Here is a 24389-nt window from a genome sequence, read left to right as displayed (position 1 = left end):
CCAAACAAGACTGTATCTTTATTGCCCTGACTCTGCCGTTTACAGAAACACCCCATATGTGGCCGTAAACTACTGTACGGCCACACAGTAGGGCGTAGAGGGAAAGGTGCGCCATATGGTTTTTGGAAGGCAGATTTTGCTGGACTGGTTTATTTACACCGTGTGCCGTTTCAACCCCCTGATGCACCCCTGGAGTAGAAACTCCCTAAAAGTGACCCCATCTAAGAAACTACACCCCTCAAGATATTCAAAACTGATTTTTACAAACGTTGTTAACCCTTTAGGTGTTGCACAAGAGTTATTGGCAAATGGGGATGAAATTTGAGAATTTCATTTTTTGGCAAATTTTCCATTTTAACCCAATTTTTTCACTAACAAAGCAAGAGTTAACAGCCAAACAAGACTGTATCTTTATTGCCCTGACAGAAACACCCTATATGTGGTCGTACACTACTGTAAGGCCACACGGTGGGGCGTAGAGGGAAAGGAGCGCCGTGTGGTTTTTGGAGGGATGATTTTTATGGACTGGTTTATTTACACCGTGTCCTGTTTCAACCCCCCTGATGCACCCCTGGAGTAGAAACACCCTAAAAGTGACCCCATCAGCCAAACAAGACTGTATCTTTATTGCCCTGACTCTGCCGCTTACAGAAACACTCCATATGTGGTCGTACACTACTGTATGGCCACACGGTGGGGTGTAGAGGGAACCGAGCGCTGTGTGGTTTTTGGAGGGCTGGTTTTTATGGACTGGTTTATTTGACAGTGTTAATCTGGGGGGTTAAGTCATGGGGTATTTTTATAGAGGAGACTCTTACGGACGTGGCGATACCTAATAAGTCTACTTTTTTTACAATTATTTAGGTTTTAGACTATATTATCCTTTTTGATACAAAAAATGTTTTTTTTTGTATCTCTAAAGTCTAAAGTATTTTTTTCTTTTTTTAAGCCAATTATCTTATATGGGGGCTCATTTCTTGCGGGATGAGAGGACTGTTTTATTGGCACTATTTTGGGGGTTTTATGACTTTTTGATCGCTTGCTATTAAACTTTTTGTTATGTAAGGTGACAAAAAAAATAAAATTTTTGCATCTTTTTGGGAGATCAATTCCTCCCATATACCGATTGTAGTCGACGATACAATCGGGCTTGAGGACCGTTGCCGCGGTACCTCGCACAGGGACAGGGGTGATGCAGTTACCATGAATTGTGGACAGTACAAGGACATCCCTCTTGTTCTTATACCTGACCAGCAACAGGTTTCCAGTGGTAAGGGCACGGGTCTCACCCCTGGGGATAGGTACCTGGAGGGGGAGGGCAGGGAGGCCGTGTTGATTTTTCCGCACGGTCCCACAAGCAGACGTGGATCTGGCGGCAAGGGACTGGAACAAGAGGATACTAGTATAAAAGTTATCCACTTAAAGGTGGTAACCCTTATCTAGCAGTAGGTGCATAAGGTCCCACACAAGTTTCCCGCTAACACATTCTGGGGGTCGAATACGGGAAATCTCGCCCCTTGTATAAACGAAACTTGTAAGTGTACCCTGAGGTACACTCACAAAGTTTGTATAGCTTCACGCCATACCTCGCCCGCTTTGAGGGAACATACTGGCGGAAAATGAGTCTCCCCTTGAACGCAATGAGAGACTCGTCAACCGCGACCGCCCTTCCAGGTACATAGGCCTGTACAAATTTGGCCCCAAAGTGATCAATGACCGGCCGTATCTTATACAGACGGTCATGGGCAGGATCACCTCGGGGGGGGACATGCTGCATTATCTGAATAATGCAGACATTTCCGGATGGCCTCAAACTGGAAGCGTGTCATGGCTGTACTGTAAAGTAGGGTCTGGTAGAGGACGTCCCCACTCCAGTAATGCCTGACACTGGGTTTCTTGACCAGGCCCATATGCAGCACGAGGCCCCAAAATGTCCTTATCTCGGCTGCACTGACCGGCGTCCAGCCACCGGGCCTGGCCAAAAAAAGAGCCTGGGTGTTGAGCAACGAACTGTTGGGCATACAGGTTCGTCTGCTCCACCATCAGTGGGTCACTGAAAAAAATTACAAAAAAAGGCATATTCAGGGTAGCCCACTGTGGAAATCTGGATTCCTGATTGGCCTACAAAATCGGGAATCGTGGGCTCATATCGCTCTGGGGTACACTAGACAAGTTCACCGGCAGGGTGCTCCGGTGGATTTAACTGGTGGGCCGGAAAACTAGTACGAGCCCCAGAGCTGCTCGTACTAGGGTGGGCCACAGGATCCCTAACATGGCGGTCCCCTTGCTCCGTCTGGCGGCGTGTCCGCCACCTTGGGGGCTCATCATCATCGCTAGATGATGAGGAGGACGTGGATGACAACAGGAAAGTGGGGTCATCCTCGTCCACACTGGGACTCTCAGAGTCAGAGGCAAGCTGGGCGTATGCCTCCTCGGCCGAGAACATCCGGCGTGCGTGTGTGTAAATCTTTATTTACAGAAAAAAAAAAGACTAACTAAAAAAAAAACGCTGCTCAACCGTCCGAAGTTGATCAGCGGTGGAGTGTGCTATGTGCTAACAGTGGCCGGACGCTAAGAGTGCCGGCCACAGTCAGCGTACACAAAAAAATCTAAAAACCTGCACCCCCAAAAAGTTGGGGGTGGGGGCAAGCGGCAGACCCCTGGGAGGGTCTAGGGTCACACAGCTGTGCTGTGGACCCCAGACACCCTACTTAGGGTGATGCAATAAAACTTTTTCAAACTAACTTTCCCTTTATTTTCCCTTCCTAGCCCAACCTCTCCCTATACTTTCCCTAAGTACCTGCTAAATAGATGGGGGGGTGCTGGAGCACTGAAAAACAAAGTATGAGGATTTATCATTGTAGGTGTTTTTAGGATTTAATTTTAGACTGGAGTTGCTATACATACATGCGCCACATTTATAAAATGGTGCACAGTAATAATACATTTGGCATTACATACAATGTGGTTGAGCCTATTTCAGTAAAAGTACATCTGGGGGATGCGTGGAGCTCAGTTGCGACTATTTGGGGACTTTTTAAAAAGTAATACTTGAAAAATGTGACTCAAAAGTGATCTACTCTGAAATTCTGTCCAAATTTTCACTCCAAATCATTTGTTGATGAAGGCGCAGTGCTGAAAAAGTCGCAATATTGACCCCATAAATTTGCAACCCCCCCCCCCCCTACTTGCTACTTTTCGACACCAAAATTCTGGTGTGCAGAGCTGGATGAATTCCCCCCAAAGCTTTAGTAGCAGATATATCTGCATATTTTTGGGCTTTTTTTCCCGTCTTCTTGACCCGTACAAACAAGCCAGGCTTTGTTCACACACAGTGTCCACAGTGCAGTTTTTGCCCTGGTTTTCTACCATCACAATTGTAAACACAGCCACACACCTCTCTATGAACATATGGCCTTTTATCATATTGTATCTGGTGTTATGACGGTGTTGTCGCTATATGAAAGGAGGTTAGAGTTCCTTTTTCATAACATTTAAAATAAAATCTATATAACAGTGACCAAGAAGGTCTCAAGAATACCTAGAATTTGCAAATAGGGACATGCATTTACACCCACGTCAAATCTGCGCTTGATACCCATTTCCAACACCAGTGGAAAGCCTGCCACTGAGTAACTCTTAGGCCCCTTTCACACGGGTGCCATGTGTGACGTGAACACATAGTACCCACGCTGAATCCTGACCAATTCATTTCAATAGGGCTGTGTACATGAGCGATGTTTTTCACGCATCACTTGTGTGTTGCGTGAAAATCGCAGCATGTTCTATATTCTGTGTTTTTCACACAACGCAGGCCCCATAGAAGTAAATGGGGCTGCGTGAAAATCGCAAGCATCCGCATGCAAATGCAGATGCAATGCGATTTTCACGGATGGTTGCTAAGGAGATGATGTTAATAAATAGGGATGAGCCCCGGGACTCCATTAAAGTCCATTTACTTTATTATTTTCCATTATAACATGGTTATAATGGAAAATAATAGCATTCTTTAATACAAAATGCTAAGTAAAATGTCCATTGAGGGTTAAAAAAAAATTATACTGAAATTACTTACCTCATCCACTTGATCACGCAGCCGTTATAGTCTTCTTTCAGGACCTGCGCTGACGTCATCGCCCTCACCATGTGGCGAGTAATTTTTTTAAATTATTTTTTAACCCACAATTGACATTTTACTTAGCATTCTGTATTAAAGAAGAAGAAGTCTGGGTTCGGGTCTGGGAACCAACATTCAGTTTTTTATCACGACCGTGCAAAACGCATTAAAACGCTTTGCACTCAAGCGGAAAAAAACGGAACAACGCAATCGCAGACAAATTGCGTGCAAACTCACGCGGGTTTCCCTGAACCCGTCTGCAACGCATACGGACTGAACCTGACATGTTCGTCTGCATGGGTCCATTCACATGTCCGCATAATGGGTCCGCATCTGTTCCCCAATTTTGCAGAACGGGTACGGACCCATTCATTTTCAATGGGGCTGCAAAAGCGGGCTGTCCGCATCTGCACTTCAGTTCTGCGGCCCCGCAAAAAAAAATAATAATAATAGAGCATGTCCTATTCTTTTCCACAGCCACGGACAAGAATAGGCCTTTCTATCATAGTGCCGGCGAGGTGCGGTCTGCAAAATGCAGAACACATATGGCCAGTGTCCGTGTTTTGCGAGTCAGCAAAAACTGTTGCGGACGTGTGAATGGACCCTTAAGTGACCTAAAGGCACTACAACGCTTTGTATTCAAATACTGGCCTGTGCTGTTGCACCTGAGATCGAGCTGACTTGGACCCTTTGGTTGTTATGTCCCAAAACGGATGACAGCCTCTGATTAACTCTTTCAGTACTGGGACACATTTCACCTTAAATCCCAGGCCGATTTTTGCAAATCTGACATGTGTCACTTTATGTGGTAATAACTTTTGAACGCTTTTACCATATTTTTCGCCCTGTAAGACGCACCGGCCCATAAGACGCACCAAGGTTTTAGAGGGGGATAATATTTTGAACCAAAAGGTGTGCATTTGAACTAATGGTTGTCTGTGGATGGCACTGTTATGGGGGGGATCTGTGGATGGCACTGTTATGGGGGGGCTCTGTGGATGGCACTGTTATGGGGGGGCTCTGTGGATGGCACTGTTATTGGGGGGCTCTGTGGATGGCACTGTTATGGGGGGGATCTGTGGATGACACTTATGGGGGGGATCTGTGGATGACACTGTTATGGGGGGGGGGATCTGTGGATGACACTGTTATGGGGGGGGGATCTGTGGATGACACTGTTATGGGGGGGGGGATCTGTGGATGACACTGTTATGGGGGGGGGATCTGTGGATGACACTGTTATGGGAGGGGGGGAATCTGTGGATGACACTGTTATGGGGGGGGAATCTGTGGATGACACTGTTATGGGGGGGGGGATCTGTGGATGACACTGTTATGGGGGGGGAATCTGTGGATGACACTGTTATGGGGGGAATCTGTGGATGACACTTATGGGGGGAATCTGTGGATGACACATGACACTTATGGGGGGGGGAATCTGTGGCTGACACTGTTATGGGGGGGAATCTGTGGCTGACACTGTTATGGGGGGGAATCTGTGGCTGACACTGTTATGGGGGGGAATCTGTGGCTGACACTGTTATGGGGGGGAATCTGTGGATGACACTGTTATGGGGGGGAATCTGTGGCTGACACTGTTATGGGGGGGAATCTGTGGATGACACTGTTATGGGGGGAATCTGTGGATGACACATGACACTTATGGGGGGGGGGGAATCTGTGGCTGACACTGTTATGGGGGGGAATCTGTGGCTGACACTGTTATGGGGGGGAATCTGTGGCTGACACTGTTATGGGGGGGAATCTGTGGATGACACTGTTATGGGGGGGAATCTGTGGATGACACTGTTATGGGGGGGAATCTGTGGATGACACTGTTATGGGGGGGAATCTGTGGATGACACTGTTATGGGGGGGAATCTGTGGATGACACTGTTATGGGGGGGAATCTGTGGATGACACTGTTATGGGGGGGAATCTGGATGACACTGTTATGGGGGGGAATCTGTGGATGACACTGTTATGGGGGGGAATCTGTGGATGACACTGTTATGGGGGGGAATCTGTGGATGACAGTGTTATGGGGGGGAATCTGTGGATGACACTGTTATGGGGGGGGAATCTGTGGATGACACTGTTATGGGGGGGAATCTGTGGATGACATTGTTATTGGGGGGATGACACTGTCATGGGGGGGATCTGTGGATGACACTCTTATGGGGGGGGGATCTGGGGATGACACATATATAGCATCTTATGCTATATATGTGTCAACCACAGATCCCCCCCCCCCCCACCATAACCGTGTCATCCACAGATCCCCCCCACCCATAACAGTGTCCCTCTGTAAAATAGTGTATGACCCCTAATACAGGGGGTGGGGGCCGGCATCTGGTGTTGTAATGGCAGCGGGGCCCGGTGCAGTCACTGTATTCTATTACACCGGGCCCCACTCACTGTAGTATTAATAGGCAACGTGTAGGCATGGGCGCTGTTTTAAACTATAGTAATCCTCTGCAGCATAGAGAAATCCATGTAGTACGGTACTCACTTGAAACACTTGCAGGCAGGCCGAGCGGGCGGCAGCAGCAGCGTAACGTCATTTACTACGTCACGCGCCTGCTCCTCCCACTTTATGAATAGAGCAGGCGAGTGACGTAGTGATTGATGTTACACTGCCTTGCCTACAGGAGTTTCAAGTGAGTACCGTAACCGTACTACATGGATTTCTCTATGCTGCAGATGATTACTATAGTTTAAAACAGCGCCCATGCCTACACATTACCTATTAATACTACAGTGAGCAGAGCTGTGTATAATAGAATGCAGTAACTGCACCGGGTCCCGCTGCCATTACAACACCAGATGCCGGCCCCCACCCATCCTCCCTTCCTGCTGATACACCGCCGGCTGCTGTGCAGCATTGCGGTGGGCGATGTATCAGTGTAAATGGCAGTATTCCCCCCACTTCTGGGAGAAAAAAAGTGCGTCTTATAGGGCACTTATCCAAGCCATTCTCGTGACACATTGTACTTCAATGACAGTGGTAATTTAGAGTTAATAAATTTCACCTTTATTTATAAAATAATCCAAAATTTTCCAAAAATTTTCTAAATTTGAATTTCTCTACTTTTAAGACAGATAGTAATACCTCATAAAATTGTTATCAATCACCGTTCCCCATATGTCTGCTTTATGTTGGCATAATTTTGTAAATGTCATTTCATTTTTTTAGGACGTTAGGAGGCTTAGAAGTTTAGAAGCTATTTTTCAAATTTAACAACATTTCCCAAACCACTTTTTTAAGCACCAATTCAGTTATAAAGTTATTTTGAGGGGCTTAGGTAATCGAAACTACCCATACATGACCCCATTTTAGAAACTACACCCCTCAAATTATTCAAAACTGATGTTACAAACTTTGTTAACACTTACCCTAAGTTCACACCTGAGCGTTTTACAGCACGTTCCTACGCGCTGTAAAACGCTCAACAAGGAGAAACCAATGCTTCCCTATGGGAATGGTTCTCACCTGGGCGTTTTACAGCGCGTACAATTGCGCTGTAAAACGCCCGCCGCTTAAACAAGTTCTTGAGCTTTATTGGGGCGTTTTGTCGCGCGTTCCCGTACATAGACTTTTGGGAACGCGCGACAATGTGTGTTCGCCTGTCTCTGTATGCGCGATTGTAAACACCCGTACAATCGCGCATACAGAGCGCTCCTTTCGGAACGCTCAGGTGTGAACCCAGGGTTAAGGTGTTCCACAAGAATTAAAGGAAAATGGAGGTAAAATTTAAACATGTCACTTTTTAGGTAAATTTTTTATGTTAGGCTGAGTTCACACGGGCGAGATTTCCATGCGGGTGCAATGCGGGAGGTGAACGCATTGCACCCCCACTGAATCCTGACCAATTCATTTAAATGGGTCTGTGCACATGAATGTTGTTTTTCACGCATCAGTTCTGCGTTGCGTGAAAATCGCAGCATGTTCTATATTCTGCGTTTTTCACGCAGCCCTGGCCCCATAGAAGTGAATGGGGCTGCGTGAAAAATGCATTACATCCGCAAGCAAGTGCAGATGCAATGCGTTTTTCACTGATGGTTGCTAGGAGATGTTGTTTGTAAACCTTCAGTTTTTTTATCACGCGTGTTGAAAAACGCATCAAAACGCATTGCACCCGCGCGGAAAAAACTGAACAACTGAACGCAATCACAGACAAAACTGACTGAACTTGTTTGCAAAATGGTGCGAGTTTCACTAAAAACACCCTGAACGCATCCGGACCTAATCCGTCACGCCCGTGTGAACTCAGCCTTAATCATATTTTTCTTGCAACACAGCAAGGGTTAACAGCAAAAAAAAAAATCAATATATATTACTCTGATTCTGCAGTTTACAGAAATACCCCATATGTGGCATTAAACTGCTTTATGGGCACGTGGCAGTGGTCAGAAGGAAAGGAGCACCATATGTATTTTGGAGGCAGATTTCTCTAGAATGGTTTTTAAGCACCATTTTGTATTTGAAGAGGCCCTGACGTACCCCTACAGTGGAAACCCTCAAAAAGTGACCCCATTTTGGAAACTACTCCACTTAAAGAGTATATTAACCACGTCACATCCGGGCCATTTACCCCCTTCCTGACCAGGCTTAATTTTACAAATCTGATGTCATTTTATGTGGTAATAACTTTGGAACGCTTTTATTTATCCAAGTTATTCTGAGAATGTTTTCTCATGACAAACTGTACTTCATGACAGTGGTAAATTTGAGTCGATATATTTCACATTTATTTATAAAATAATCAAAAATTTACCCAAAATTTTGAAAAATTCACAATTTTCAACACTTCAATTTCTCTGCTTCTAAAACAGAAAGTGATACTTCGTAAAATATTTATTTACTTAACATTCCCCATATGTCTCCTTTATGTTGGTATAAGTTTGTAAATGTCATTTTTTTTTTTAGAAGGCTTAGAATTTTAGAAGCAATTTTGAAAATTTCCAAAACCCACTTTTTAAGGACCAGTTCAGGTCTGAAGTTACTTTGTGGGGCATACATAGTGGAAACCCCCCATAAATGACCCCATTGTAGAAACTACACCTCTCAAGTTACTCAAAACTGATTTGAAAAACTGTGTTAACACTTTAGGTGTTCAATGGAGATGAAATTTCTAAATTTAACTTTTGTTGGCGGATTTTCCATTTTAATCCATTTTGATAACACATCAAGTGTTAACAGCCAAACAAAACTCAATATTTATTACCCTGATTCTGCGGTTTACAGAAATACCCCACATGTGGTCATAAACTGATGTAAGGGCACACAGCAGGGCGCAGAAGAAAAGGAGCGCTATATGGTTTTTGGAAGGCAAATTTAGCTGAACTGGTTTTTAGATGCCATGTCCCATTTGAAGCCCCCCTGATGCATCCTTACAGTAGAAACTCCCAAAAAGTGACCCCATTTTGGAAACTAGGAGATAAGGGGCCAGTTTTATTGGTACTATTCTGAATTTTAATAGCTCTATTTTACATTTTTTGTGAGGCAAAGTAACCAACAAATTGCTGTTTTGGCACAGTTTTTATTTTTTACAACATTCATCTGACAGGGTAGATCATGTGCTATTTTTGTAGAGCAGGTTGTTACGGACGCAATGATATCGAATATGTCTACTTTCTTTGAGTTTTATGTAAAAGCATTTTTGAAAAACAAATTATGTTTTTGTTTCTCCATTTTCTGAATGCCATATTTTTTTATTTTTCTGCCGATCGTCTTGTGCAGGGGCTTGTTTTTTGCATGAAGAGTTGACGTTTTAATTAGTACCATTTTTGAGTAAATATGATTTTTTGATCATTCATTATTACACTTTATGTGGCAAGGTGACTAAAAAATTGGGTGTTTTAACACAGTTTTTATTTATTTTTACAGCGTTCATATGAGGGGTTAGGTCATGTGACACTTTTATAGAGCAGATCGTTACGGATGTGGCAATACCTAATATGTATACTTTTTCTTATTTAAGTTTTACACAATATTAGCATTTTAGAAACAAAAAAAAATGATGATTTAGTGTCTCCATAGTCCGAGAGCCATAGCTTTTTTAATTTTTGACCGATTGTCATGGTTATTATCTTGTTTTTTTACGGTGTTCATCTGAGGGGTTAGATAATGTTAGATAGTTTTATAGAGCTGGTTGTTATGGATGTGGCGATACTTAATATGTATACTTTTTTTTATTTATTTCACTTTAACACAATAATAGCATTTATGGAACAAAAAAATTATGTTTTAATGTCTCCATGTTTTTACTTTTTGAGCGATTTTCTTATGTAGGGGCTCATTTTTTGCAGGATGAGGTGACGGTTTTATTGGTACCATTTTCTGGGACATACGCCTTTTTGATCACTTGGAGTTGCACTTTTTTTGATGTAAGGTGACAAAAATTGCTTTTTGACGGTTTTTATTATTCATGGTGTTTATCAGACAGAGTGGATTATGTGATATATTTATAGAGCCGGTTGTTCCGGATGCGGCAATACTAAATATGTCTATTCCATAATTTTTTTAATTAGTTAATTGCGCTTCCTGATCTGTATACACAGCGCTCATTGAACGCTGTGTATACAGCGATCTAGAAGGCAGGGACACCTGGGAAATGTCCCTGCCTTCTCTCTGGAGTTGCCTGCTGTCACTGACAGCGGGCCCCCCGCTCGGCAGCTGCACGATTAGCGTGCAGCTGCCATCTCTGAATAGACATTCCAGAACGTCCATTCAGAGATAAATATCAACCCATAGGATGTTTATATCCTATGGGTGGATGTGATGTGGTTAAGGGTGGTACTGAGCACTTTGACCCCCTAAGCGTTTTAGGGAATTTGGAAACACATGGCTGTAAAAATGAAAGGTTTCGTTTCTTACAATAAAATGTTGCTTTAGCCCCAAATGTTTCATTTTCACAAGGGGTAACAGGAGAAAAAGAACCCCATAATTTGTTACCCATTTTCTCCTGAATACGGCAACACCCCATATGTGGTGGTAAACTGCTGTGGGGGCACATGGCAGGACTGAGAACGGAAGGAGAGCCATATGGCTTTTGCAGCGCAGATTTTGATGGATTGGTTTGTGGGTGCCATTGGATTTTATTTTTTAAGTGATTGTCTTATGTGGGGACTCCTTCTTTGCGGAATGAGATGATGGTTTGATTTGTACTATTTTGGGGTACATAAGACTTTTTGATCACGTGGTATTACACTTTTTGTGAGGTAAGGTGACCAGAAAATTGCTTTTTTGACACTGTTTTTATTTTTTTACAGCATTCACCTGACGGGGTGGATCATGTGATATTTCTATAGAGCCGGTTGATACGGACGTGGCAATACCTAATATGTGCACTCTTCTTTTTTTCCCCCTATTTAAAAAAAATAATAAAATCAACTATTCTTGGAAAAGGACGCTTTTTTTTAACTTGAAACTTAAAATTTTTAGTAAATTTTTTTTTAACTTATTTTTTCACTTTATTTTTTTGTCCCACTCTGGGACTTCAACTTTTGGGGGTCTGATCCCCTTTACAATGCATTACAATACTTCTGTATTGTGATGCATTGGCTGTAAGTGTATTACACACTTTTATACACGTACAGCTTCCTGTCTGTGAGATCAAGGTGGCTGGATCTCACAGGCTGTCGTGGAAGGCAGCCACGATGCCTCAGGTGACCCTGATACCAGTGCTGTACATGTATGGCGCTGGTATCCTAAGGGTTAAAAAGCTGTGTAGCTACTAAGTCCATTCACAGAGCTTGTCCTCATTTCTCTACCTCTAGAATCATCTACCCCAACAAGCTACCGTTATTCAAACTTGCTTAATGTGCTAACATAACAAAAACACATTACGGTATAGCCTGCACCAGTAAATAAAAAAGATAAAAATAACAAAATAAAGGAAAGGTAGATAATAAAAATGACATAGTGGAAAGTTTTATTCTAGTGCCCTGACTGCTGGACAGTAAAATTACCAGTGAAATAATCCCATCCTGTGGAGGTGGTCACACACAATTACACACACAAAAATGAAAAGTATTTTGCTTGGCATTTCCTTGAAGTTTAAAATAGCTGTGGTGGATCTGAAAATAAAGGCGCGATGAGGAACACTTTGAACCTTGTATGAATTACAACCCTCTGCCATATGGATCCTGACCGCACACATTTGCCAGTGTTGCTGAAAGTACTCAAATGCACATCCAGATCTATATACAGTGTATACATTCCTGTGTGTGAACCAGACAATGCTCAGGTCACTTAATATCAATCTGTCTAGTCTGCCACCACTTACTCCACTGTAAAATAAATAGGTGTCAAAACGTTCAAGTGACATAACAGTGGCAAATCTTTAAAACTTTTACACATTGGACCTGATATATTAATGCGTCTGTACCGAAACAGAGGGGGGGCTGAGCAGGAAGGGACATGGCTTCGCATGAAAAGTATGTAACCTAAGACACACCACTTTGCGCTAAAATTGCACCACAATTCTAGCGTTAAATTCTTCTTCTTTTTTTTGCGGATAGGATGTGGACAGCACACCATGTGCTATCCGCATCCTTATGTCCGTTCCGTAGCCACGCAAAAAAGAGAGAACATGTCCTATTCTTGTCCGTTTTGCTGACATTGTTACAATGGATCAGCAAAAATATTGTATTACATTTACCGGTAATAGTTTTTCTTTGAGCCTATGACAGCACCCCTGGAGAAACCGCCTTCTCCTCTGGACAGGAAACAGGAACCAGAACGCCTTTTTAAAAAAGAGGGGTCCTCCCCTCCACCTCCAGTCCTTTCTCAAGAACTAAGAAACATAATATCTTAACTTTGTTTTATTTTTTCTTCCGTAAATACTCCCCCCATCCCCTTTTTTTGGGGGGGGGAGGAGGGGGGAGAATGGGAATTAACCGGGTGCTGTCATAGGCTCAAAGAAAAACAATTACCAGTAAGTGTAATCCAATATTTCTCTTTCGCCTATGACAGCACCCCTGGAGAATAGGCAAGAATTCTATCTCGGGCGGGACTACAGACTGCAGCACCTTACGGCCAAAAGAAAGACCTTCATTAGACGGTAGCTGTAGTCTATAAAAAAAAAAAAAAAAGTAAGTATGTGTCTAAAACTCCAGGTAGCTCTCTACAAATCTGCTCAATCGAAGCTGAAGCTCTCTCTGCCCATGATGTGGAGACTGATCTTGTAGAGTGAGCCCCAAACACCGAGGGTGGAACTAGTCCCTTATAAGAGTTAAACCAATGGCCTGTCTGATCCACCTAGCAATGGTCTGAGAAGAGGCAGCAGAACCGTTTTTAGCTCCCTGAAACAAAAGCAGCAGACGAGAGGAGGCCCTCCAAGGATGAGTAACCTTCAGATATTGTAAAATACACCTCCTAACATCTAGGCAATGGATTCTTTCTTATTCTTAGAGGAGGCACAGAAGGAAGGTAGCACTATCTCCTGAGAGCGGTGAAAATGAGAAGAGACTTTTGGTAAAAAAGAAGGATCAGGAGAAATCACTACCCGATCCTCCAAGATAACCAAATAGGGGGGGGGGGGATCAGCTGAGAGCGCACTGATCTCACTAACCCTTCTAGCCGAGTTAATGGCAAGCAGGAAAGCAAGCTTTAGGGAGAGCATCTTAGGGGAGATACTATCAATCGGCTCAAAGGGGTCAGAAGAGAGGAGGGTTTTGACCTTAGAGACTGGTGATAACTTGGACACAGCTGTAACAAACCTCTTGATTCAGGGATGAATTGCTAGTCTAAACTCAAACAAGGAACTTGAAGGAAATCTGTCATGTGGATATTTGATTATCTAACTAATTATATACAATCATTAACTACTAAAAAGTACCTTAGATGTATTCACTTACTGGTGTGACAGATGGTTACCTCATAATATAAGCACAAAGATGCCACATGCCGCATGCTAATGAGCTGATTTGAGTCCAGCGTGATGTCAGTGAGTCCAGCGTTTTTTTAATTCAGAGCTATAGCCAATCCCCTGCCCACATTGCTGCTGATTCATATGGAAAAAACTGTCAATCAACAGCAGGGAGAGTCAGGAGCTCATAAATATTCATGACTCCTCATTATTAGCTGGAGCTTTTCAATAAAAGATGTTGGCAAATTGACTGGGTCAATTAAAGAAAGTGACCCAGCATTTTGCTAAGCGAATCAGTCACTTATTTATGTTGCCCTTAGTTAGGACACCATAAAACTGGTGACCGGTTCCCTTTAATGCCGATATCTGGACTTTTAAAGTACTAGGACTGAGTTTTTCCTTCCAACCTTCCTGCAAGAATTCTAGCACTAGCAGAATTTCAGGAATCTCTAGTACATCCACTGGTCTATTGCCAAATCTAAAAAAGACCCTCCAAACTCTAAGGTAGATGTCAGAAGTAACCCTCTTATAACTGGCCAACAAAGTTGTTAACTACCGCTTCAGAAAGACCTCTTTAAAAAAAAATAATAATAATAATCTCCCTCTCAAGAGCCAAGCAGTCAGATGTAGATTTTTTACATCTGGGTGAAAGACTGGACCTTGAGACAGAAGCTCCTGAGACTCTGGAAGCACCCATGGGGTTGCTATTAACATCCTGCGGAGCCAGGAGCCAAACTCTTCTCAGCCAGAAGGGGGATATAACTATTACAGTGGCCTCCTCCTCTCTGATCTATTTGAGAACCCTCGGTAACATTTTTAGGGGGGGAAGGCATAGAGAAGGCCCTGTCTCCAAGATTGAGACAATGTGTCCACCGCTTTCGGATGTTCCCCTGGAGATAGGGAATAGAAAACTTCTACCTTTCTGTTTGATCTGGTGGCAAAAAGATCTCCGGAATCCCCCATAATGCTGTGACCTGGCTGAAAACCCTCTGATCTAGGGACCACTCCCCATGGCTTAGGTGGTGACGACTGAGGAAGTCCGCTATCACATTGTCCGAGCCCTTGAGATGCACCGCAGAAAGAGAAGATAGAGAAGCCTCTGCCAGACTGAATATCTGATGGGTAAGGGACATGAGGCCCTGAGCTTTGGTACCTCCCTGCCGATTGATATAGGGTACGGCTGTTGTGTTGTCCGAGTATATCTTTACATTTCTGCCCCTGGAAGACTCTATTCCAGGGCTAACTTGATCGCATTTAATTCCCTGAAATTGTGAGACTGGGATAAGGTTCTGCTGTCCCAGCTTCCCAGCAACAGAAGGGACTCCACATGGGCTCCCCAAACGATGGACTCGCATCTGTAGTCAAAGGAAGAACCACTTCTCTGATCCACGGAACCCCTTTTTGAAGATTCTCTAAATTCATCCACCACCTCAAGGAGCTCAGAGTCCGAGGAGATAGAGATCGCCGAGTCCAGCGAGAGTATACATCTGTCCCATTCCTGTAGAATCTGAAGTTATAGAATTCTTGAATGATATCAGGCCCATTCTACTCCTGGAATCGCAGCCATCATGAAGCCCAACACAGACATGGCCTCTCCTAGGGTGACAGACGGGTGTGGGTGAATGTGTTGGACCCTGGACTTGATTTGTAAGGCATTCTGAAGGGGCAACAGACACTTCTGGGCTCTGGAGTCTAGAATCATCCCTAGGAAGTTGCACCCCTGGCTTGGAAATAAACTGGACTTTTCTATATTTATCTGCCATCCTAGCTTTTCTAAAACTTCCTTCAACCAGGCAATCTGCCTCTGAAGGGCCCAATACGATTGGCACAAGAGAAAAAAAAGTCATCCAGGTAAGGTATGATGACTATCTCTTTCTCCCTCACATGGGTCATCATTTCTGAAACGATTTTCGTGAACACCCTTGGAGCCTGCGATAGCCCAAAGAGTAAGGCCTGAAATTGAAGAACTTTCTGCTCCGATTGGACTGTTACCCTCAGAAATTTTTGATGGTTGGGATGGATAAGGACATGGTAATATGCATCCCTCAGGTCAGTGGCCATAAAGCAGTTTGGGAAAAGATTACTTACTGCTGACCTGATGGACTCCATACGAAACCTCTCGTACGCCAGATACTGATTTAAGCACTTTAGGTTTATTATGGTCCGAAATTAACCATTTGGTTTCTTGACAAGAAACAGGGGAGAGTAAAACCCTTTTGTCACTTCCTGCTCTGGGATTTTTCTCAATACTTTTTTCTCTATTAGAGAGAGAACATCTGTAATGATAGCTGACTGTTTTGCCGGATCTAACTGAGAATCTGTGACCACAAACCTCCCCCTCTGGAATGCGCTGAAAATTTAATCTTAGGCCTTCCCTTACCAACGAGTTTATCCAAGCACTCTGAAATCTCTTGCCTCTAATGTGCAAAAAGAGACAGACGACCTCCAACAGGCGTCATTGTGACTGTTTCTTAGAGGCATCAGACCTGGAAAAAAGAAACCCCTTATTCTTTCTAGTGACACCAGAAAACTGATTTGCTCTTACCTTTCCCTTAAACCCTTCTTTATTAAATCTAGGACGGAAAGATCTCCTAGAGGGTTGACTAGCGGAGGGAAAACCTTTTTTCTTGTCGAAAGCCTTTTCTAAAAGGTCGTCGAGGACTGGGCCAAACAAAAACTCACCCTGACATGGGATAGCGCAAAGCTTGGCCTTAGAGGAAGTGTCCCCATTTCAGCCCTTTAGCTAAATAGCCATACGGGCAGAGTTGGATAAGGCCGAAGCCCTGGAGGAGAATCTTAAGGAATCTGCAGAGGCATCAGCCAAGAAATCTAGGGCATTGTTTATAATGAGGAAGGAGGTAAGCAACTGCTCCCTAGGGGTACCCCCTTTAATGTGGCCCTCTAACTCTCCCATCCATACCTTTAGGGACCTAGCGACAGAGGTAGCAGCAATAGCAGGTTTAAAGGCTGCTGCAGAGGCCTCCCAATTTTTCTTTAAGTAAACCTCTGCCCTTCTGTCTATTGGGTACTTAAGGGAACCCATATTTTCGTTTCAATAGTTTTTATGGTAGTTTAACAATTACAAGGATATATCGGGCATACCTGATGCACAAAGTACAAAAAGTAACATAATATCTTAGCAACATTAACCAAAGTGGGTCTCCTATGCGAAGAACCCTTTAAGTGTTTTAAAACTTGTGATGCCTGTGGATAGAAAGTGTTAGTTGTGCTGAGAAAAGGGGCCGCCTATGTCAAGTCTAAGGAGACCAATGGCAAAAGCCCACATTTCTAACCTTGTTACCTTTGAGGAGTTGGCTTAGGGCAAAAAAGAAGGGAGGTCTGTGGAGCCTCTAAGACTGGGAACCATATGTGGAACTCGACCAGGGGTTCCAGTTCAGCTGAAATCTACTATATCCCTCTCCGCCCATAGCAATAACCCTCTCATAAGAGTAGGTAGTGTTAAGTGCAGATACTAATTCAGAGAGATCTGGTATGTCAGGGGTCTTCCATTTCCGTAACAATAATAATTTAGCTGTTACACAATATATGCAGAACAGAGCCCTCATACGGGCTGGCAGGATATCAACTCCTATCAGGAGAAGTACCAGTTGCGGAGACCAGGTTACCTCAGAGGGTATAATCCGGTGCAGTAGGTCTCGGCAACCAATATATTTTAATTCTAGGGCATTGCCACAAGATATGGAATAAGGTGCCTCTGCAACCGCAACCTCTCCAGCATAAGTTAGAGACAGGAGCATACACAAGAGCCAATCTGTCCGGCGGGTAATACCATCTGAGAACGTTTTTTACAGCCGATTCTACATGGGAGGTGCATTTCAGACGTTTGTGGATCCTTCTGACGGCCTGCAGCCAGTCCGCTTCAGAAATAGACAAGTTCAAGTCCCTCTCCCAAGCAATCATATGGTGAGAGTGTTTAAAAAGCACCGGTTGGAGGATGGAATTATATAGGGGCTTCAAACCCTTCATGTTGCCTGTGATATATAGTTTAGCTAGCTTGTCTAGTTTTACCCCAGATGGCTGTAGGTCCAGTAACAAATGGCGGATCTGGAGATATTTAAAGAATTCCTTGCTCGGGATAAAAAACTTTTCACTTATCCATTGAAAAGGCTGTAGTACCCCCTTGGTCTAATAGGTCCCCCACAGTATGAATATTGGCTGAAGCCCATAGCGACAGATCAGATTGAGTAAGTAGAGACCGGAGCAGAGAGAAGGGAAGAGAGGCAGTTGTAGGGGGGGGGGGGGGGTCATCAGCATCTGCCAGTACATGGTATGTAGATCATGTCCTCAGCGATGCCAACACCGTTGGGCCTAGGCTTTTGGGAGGGAACCCATATTTTCAAAGGGTAGATCATTTTTCCTGGACATCTTAGCCACAGGAGCATCCAGTTTTGGGGCCCTATCCCAGGGGGCAAAGACCTCTTTATTAAACGGATATTTCCGTTTAACAGAGGAAGGAACGAAAAACTTCCTACCTGGTCTCTTCCATTGCCTGGCGATTACCGTCTGAATGTTCTTATGTACATCAAACACCTTCCTCTTTCTAGGACCTAGGCCCTCAAACAGAGTCTTACACTGATTGCTGAGGTCTTTGATCATCCAATCCCATAGTAGCTCTAACCGCCTTGATTAGGGAGATAGTGTTCTCAGTATGAAACAGCAGTTTCCCTGCGGCCTCGTCCTCAGAAGAATCGTCCGATGACAAACACTCTCCTTCTTCCCCTAACCCAGATAGACTATCGCTGTCACTGGAGGGGGAATCTTTAGATGCAACAGCAGAAGTACCGGGGCGACATTTAATCAATCCGCTAACCGACTCTCTGACCTCATCCCTGATCATCTGCTTAATACTGCTCATCAAGGATGGAGCTTCCTCCTCCATTAACTTGCTGACACATCTTTGACAAAGGGGTTTAGTCCATGCAGAGGGTAGCTTCTGTTTACAAACCGCACACCCCCTCTTTTTAGCTCTAGAGGTCTTCCTGGATGACTCCTTAGACACCTAGGCACAAACAATGAATAAAATGACCCCTCTTACCCCACCATGGTACAGATGGTGGTCTCAGCGCACTGAACCTAATCCATTCCTTACACAGCAAACTCAGCGGGAATGGGAAACTGCCACCTCTTCAGTCCGCATGGCAGTGAGCTGGCTGGGCATTTTGTACTCGGCGCGCGCTGCCGGCTTTCTCCCCTTCCAATCCACAGCGTCGGCTTCGTCCCACCGTCCCCATAGAGACTTACGCCGCTTGGGGTAACCCTCCTCACGTGCAGAAATTGCCGGGCCCCCGCAACTATAATAGTGTATCGGCGATCCGATTCCTTCCTGTCTCTTAGGACAGGAAACAGAACTGGAGGTGGAGGGGAGGACCCCTCTTTTAAAAAGGCGTTCTGGTTCCCGTTTCCTGTCCAGAGAAGGAGGCGGTCTCTCCAGGAATGTTGTCATAGGCGAAAGAGAAAAAACAATGCCATACGGAACGTCATCTGCTTTATTTGCGGATCCGCAATTTGTGGACCACAAAACACATACGGTCGTGTGAATGTAGCTTAATATAAGTCACAGCTCAGTATAATTTAACTGAATGAGCCTGAGCTGCACTATCAAGCACAGCAGCTGTACAATGTACATTGCTGTGTTTGGTAAGCTGTGAGGAGGCCACACGGCCTTTTCAAACAGCTGACTGGTTCGGGTACCAGGAGTCAGACTTTGAATGACCAGACATTGATGACCTAGCCTGAGGATGGGCCATCAATATAAACATGTTGACAATGTAGACAAATCCTTTAATTATATGATGTTCAAATTCTGCTGGTCCCTTGGAATATGTATGTGCTTTATAAGCACTTGGCAAACATTCATCTGACCTAATAGAGGGCATGCCAGTAGGGATTCAACAAGCAGAGAACAAGTAGAAATCGACAATCAGAAATGTTGCATATAATAATAAACTTGTTAGCTGAGGTATAAGACAAATCATAAGTGTTTGCATTTATACCGACATACCAAGCTGGGATAGTCGGAATATCTCATCTTCATTTTCGGTTGTGTGATCAGCATTAAGCTGTGTGACCTGCAGTCCATCCACTGTAGATTTGCATAGCAGAGCTCTGTTGGTACCTGCAAATTACATAAATGCAAATTTGTTCATTTTCAATAAACTTATTTAGTTTTTGCCCATTATCTAAAAGATGTGTCAGTGAAGTGTGCCTTGAAATTCAGAACAAAATGAACATATACCGGTAATAGTATAAAAATTTTATAATATGAAAAATAGTTAAAGGGGTTATCCAAACCCTATAATGCCCCCTCTAATGGCCTGGCCCCTCATATAGATTATACCTACCTCACTCCCTGGAACCCGCTTCGCTTGTGATTAACATGTGGCTGCCGCTGCATCTTCCCGTCGCACGTATCAAAACATCCACCGACAAATTGGGGCAACCAATAGCAGGTCTCGACAGGGACGAGCCTCTTTAGCGTCACCCGTGATGCTAGGGAGGCTCGTCCCCGTCACGGCCTACTATTGACTGATGCCCGTCACGCCCCCCTCAAGTATGTTTTGATCCGTGCACCTGGGTGATGCAGCGGCGGCCATGCAGGCATCAGGAGCAACACGGGTGCCGGGGTGCAAGTTAAGTACAACCTGTGTGAGGGGCCCGGGCATTAGAGGGGGCATTATAGGGGTTGGATAACCCCTTTTAATAGTAGAAATTACTATTACAATGCACGGTCATATTTTCCAAAGGGGATTAAATGTTGGCAGTATGTGCTGCTACTTGCACAAATATCCATATATTAGCAGCACATGCCGGTGGTTTTGCTAGCCACAAACTATTCTCCAACTCAGACTCTGTCCACATCTTGTTTTCTGTGTACAATGACATAGCTACGACTGTGCATGTTAAGGCTAGGTTCACATCTGCATTGAAGGGTCCATTTGGAACCTCAATCACAGGTTTAGTAAAAAAAAAAGACAGAAGGAAATAAGGCACCATGCTATACTATTTGTTGTAGTAAAATGATGAACCCCATTATAGTCAGTGGCATTTGTGGGGCACCGTTGGTGTGTGGTGGATCCGGAACTGCTGTTACTTTTGTTTTTATGTTCCTATAGTAGAACAGAAAAACAAAGATCAGAGATACTGTACAAGAACATCTTCGAACCTAGCCAAAACAAGTCAATAGCCCTCCATTGCCAGACGGATACATCTTGTATGTGTCACTAGGTGGCCTAAGGGCCCAAGCACACAGAAGTATTTTTTTTTCCATGTCTGTTTGTTTCTGGACCGTATGCAGAACCACTTACTTTAATGGGGAAAACGGAAATGACTGGGTGTGCATTCCGTGTCCGTATGTACGCTCTATAAAAAATAGAACATGTCCTATTATTGTCCGCATTACTGACATGGATAGGCCTATTAGGGGCCGACTGTTGCATTCTACAAAATGCGGAATGCACACGGCCGGTATCCATGTTTTGTGGATACGCAATTTGCGGACAAGACAACATCCAACGGTCGTGTGAATGAGACCTAGGGGTGACTGATGCAACTGTCTGGAACATCGGTTAAATGTATACATTTCGAGACTTTTAAAAGCTTTTCATTTTGTAACTGCTGTACGATTGCCATTACAGCCTATAAGTCATGGATGTCAGTGTTAGGTGTCTATCAAAGCCGCAGCTTAATACATATATCAGGACCTTTTCCAGTACATAGGTTAAATGAAGATATAATACATGATATAAACATGGCCATAGCCTAGTCTGCCTGATGTCCAGTGTAACGGATCTCCTGGCACCCCAACTGGGTACCTCCATTGATGGATGCTCCTAGCGCTTCCCAAGGACTCCAAGCACTCGGCTCTAAACCAAAACCACCACAGGAACAAGGAACAGCTCTTACAAGAGCTAGTAGTTATAGCCAGGGGAGTATAGCAAATCTTCAGCGTATAGCAATCCCCAGTGTCGATCAGTTACCCAAACACCAGAGTCAACATGATGAACGGTAAAACAGGAACTTTTTATTGAACACACAAGCATTGACTTATATACACATTTTCCAACAAGGGTACCACCCCCGTTTACCTGGTTGGGAACTGAGGACATAACATAGCAGCCAATCCTTTACAGTTTTACAGTTTAAACACAAAACTATACATTCAAACACAATGGCATTGCCTCTGACGCAATTAAACACAATGGCATTGCCTGTGACGCAATTAAGCACAATGGCATTGCCTGTGACGCACTTAGTAACAGAATAGGCATTGCCTTTGACGCAATCAACAAAATACAATTACCAAAACACAATGGGCTCTGTCTGTGATGCAATTACCAAACATAATGGGCTAACTTAATCACTCACAGGCAGAAAACACCTCAAAACCCCAAATATCCCACAACATATCCAAAAATCATCCAGATCCGAGCAGGGGTTCCCGAATTCCATGGAAGTCACATTTGGCCGACCCGCAAGCATGGCTTTCCTGCCCAAAACAGTTCCACAGATTTAGGCTGTGTGGACGGTCTACCTTCTCCTTCAAAGTTAGTATATGGGCCATAATCCTGAGGCAAGAGGCTGGCAAACAGCCCTGACAAAACCCAGTGGCGAGGTTATTTTTGCCACATCCAGTAAATAATATCCCTGGATCTCACTCTGCTTGACCCAGAGTGCAGTTACAGCTTAACCATTAAAGTGATGATTAGGTATCATCCTCATTCTAAATTGTTTCTATGTCTCTAGCTTTCAGAACAGGAAGGGGAGGAAAACTACTTGTCATTAAGAAATGGAAGCAGGACCACTAATCAAGCTCAAGGACGGTCTAGCCTTCATAGCCTTATGGCTAAAAATAAAATTACACATTCTCAGCTTTCATGCCCTCCAACCAGTCTTGGTTTCCTTAGCTTTACTTGACATGTGCCTGCTTCAGTGGAGATGTCTGTGAGGATGGCACAACACTCACAGACAACAGCCACATGTTAACATTTTCTCACCATGGCCAAGTAAAGAAAGATAGCACAAATCTAGCCCCGCTCATAGCCGGCGTAGACTTGAATTTCTGGAGAAAGGATAGGGAACGATGTGACAAAATTAGCCTATGTTTCTTAAGAAATCTTCAAATCCAAGTCCCTCAAGGAACAAAGATTATCAGCACTTTTAAAATCAGCAGACGTTGATCTAAAAATTTTAACTGGAATAATTTAAAAATAATGCTGCAGGGTCTACTATAGATATTGCTTATATACGACTGAACTTTTCCATACAGAGGCTACCTTTATATTTCATCTAAACATGTCAACCCATGGATGACATATGCAACTGTATGCTTATAAATGACATGAAGGTGTTTAGAGAATTCCTTTACAGCAACTACATAAGCCATTGACATGGTTTCTAGGCATGCTCTGTGACCTGTGCAGAGGTCGAGAAGGAATAAATAACCTGTTATATCCCCTATTGATAATAGTGGATCCTGTATATGCTGTAGATAGGCGATATCTGTCATTCTAATCCTGCTTCCAATGATAAGAAGATATCTGCAGTAAAGTGATCTGTACAGATCACTTTAAAGGGGTTTTCTGAGTTCAATAAAAACTTGGGCAGCACTTATAAATGTGAAAATATAACAAATGTAGTAACACTACTTTTCTCATCTGCCACTCTGGTCCTACACCGCTAACATTTTCCTGAGTGCAGCAGTGATGTTCTGTGTACAGAGGTCATTGCTTCAGCCAATCACTGGCCTCAGCAGTTTACGGGATGTGACTGTGAAAGCCAGTTACTGCTGAAGTCTGGAAAACCAACAGCGGCGGGGAAGACCTGGAGAAGAACACTGGAAGCAACAAAAGAGAAAAGTGATAATATAGTAACATAGTAAGGCTGAATAAAGACATCTGTCCGTCCAGTTCAGCCTCTTATCCTGTAAGTTGATCCAGAGGAAGGCAAAAAACAAAACAAAAAAAAAAAACTGAGGTAGAAGCCAATTTTCCTCACTTTAGGGTAAAAAAAAAATTCTATCCCGACTCCAATTGGGCAATCAAAAAAACTCCCTGGATCACGACCCCTCTCTAGTAACTATAGCCTGTAATATTATTTCACTCCAGAAATACACCCAGGCCCCTCTTGAATTCCTTTATTGTACTCACCATCACCACCTCCTCAGGCAGAGAGTTCTATAGTCTCACTGCTCTTACTATAAAGAATCCTCTTCTATCTTTGTGTACAAACCTCCTTTTCTCTAGACGCAGAGAATGTCCCTCGTCGCAATAATAACCATTCTTTTGTTATTCTAGACTAGTTACAGCTGCTGCATAGTAACATAGTTAATATGGTTGAAAAAAGACCATCAAGTACAAACAAGGGATAGAAGGGGACGC

The 24389-nt window shown here is 43.7% G+C and overlaps 1 protein-coding gene across 2 annotated transcripts in view; it reads right to left on the bottom strand.

The window, feature by feature from the left end:
- TAB1 (TGF-beta activated kinase 1 (MAP3K7) binding protein 1) overlaps nucleotides 1-24389 on the bottom strand; it is a 91301-nt gene that overhangs the window by 24865 nt on the left and 42047 nt on the right. For both annotated transcript variants that reach the window (XM_044302029.1, XM_044302030.1), the window contains one exon: nucleotides 20015-20128. In XM_044302029.1, the coding sequence (XP_044157964.1) occupies nucleotides 20015-20128 (114 nt within the window). The remainder of the gene's footprint in view (nucleotides 1-20014; nucleotides 20129-24389) is intronic.

Source organism: Bufo gargarizans, chromosome 7 (assembly GCF_014858855.1).
Source record: "Bufo gargarizans isolate SCDJY-AF-19 chromosome 7, ASM1485885v1, whole genome shotgun sequence".
Lineage (NCBI taxonomy): Eukaryota > Metazoa > Chordata > Amphibia > Anura > Bufonidae > Bufo > Bufo gargarizans.
This window is presented reverse-complemented; position numbering and strand designations above follow the sequence as displayed.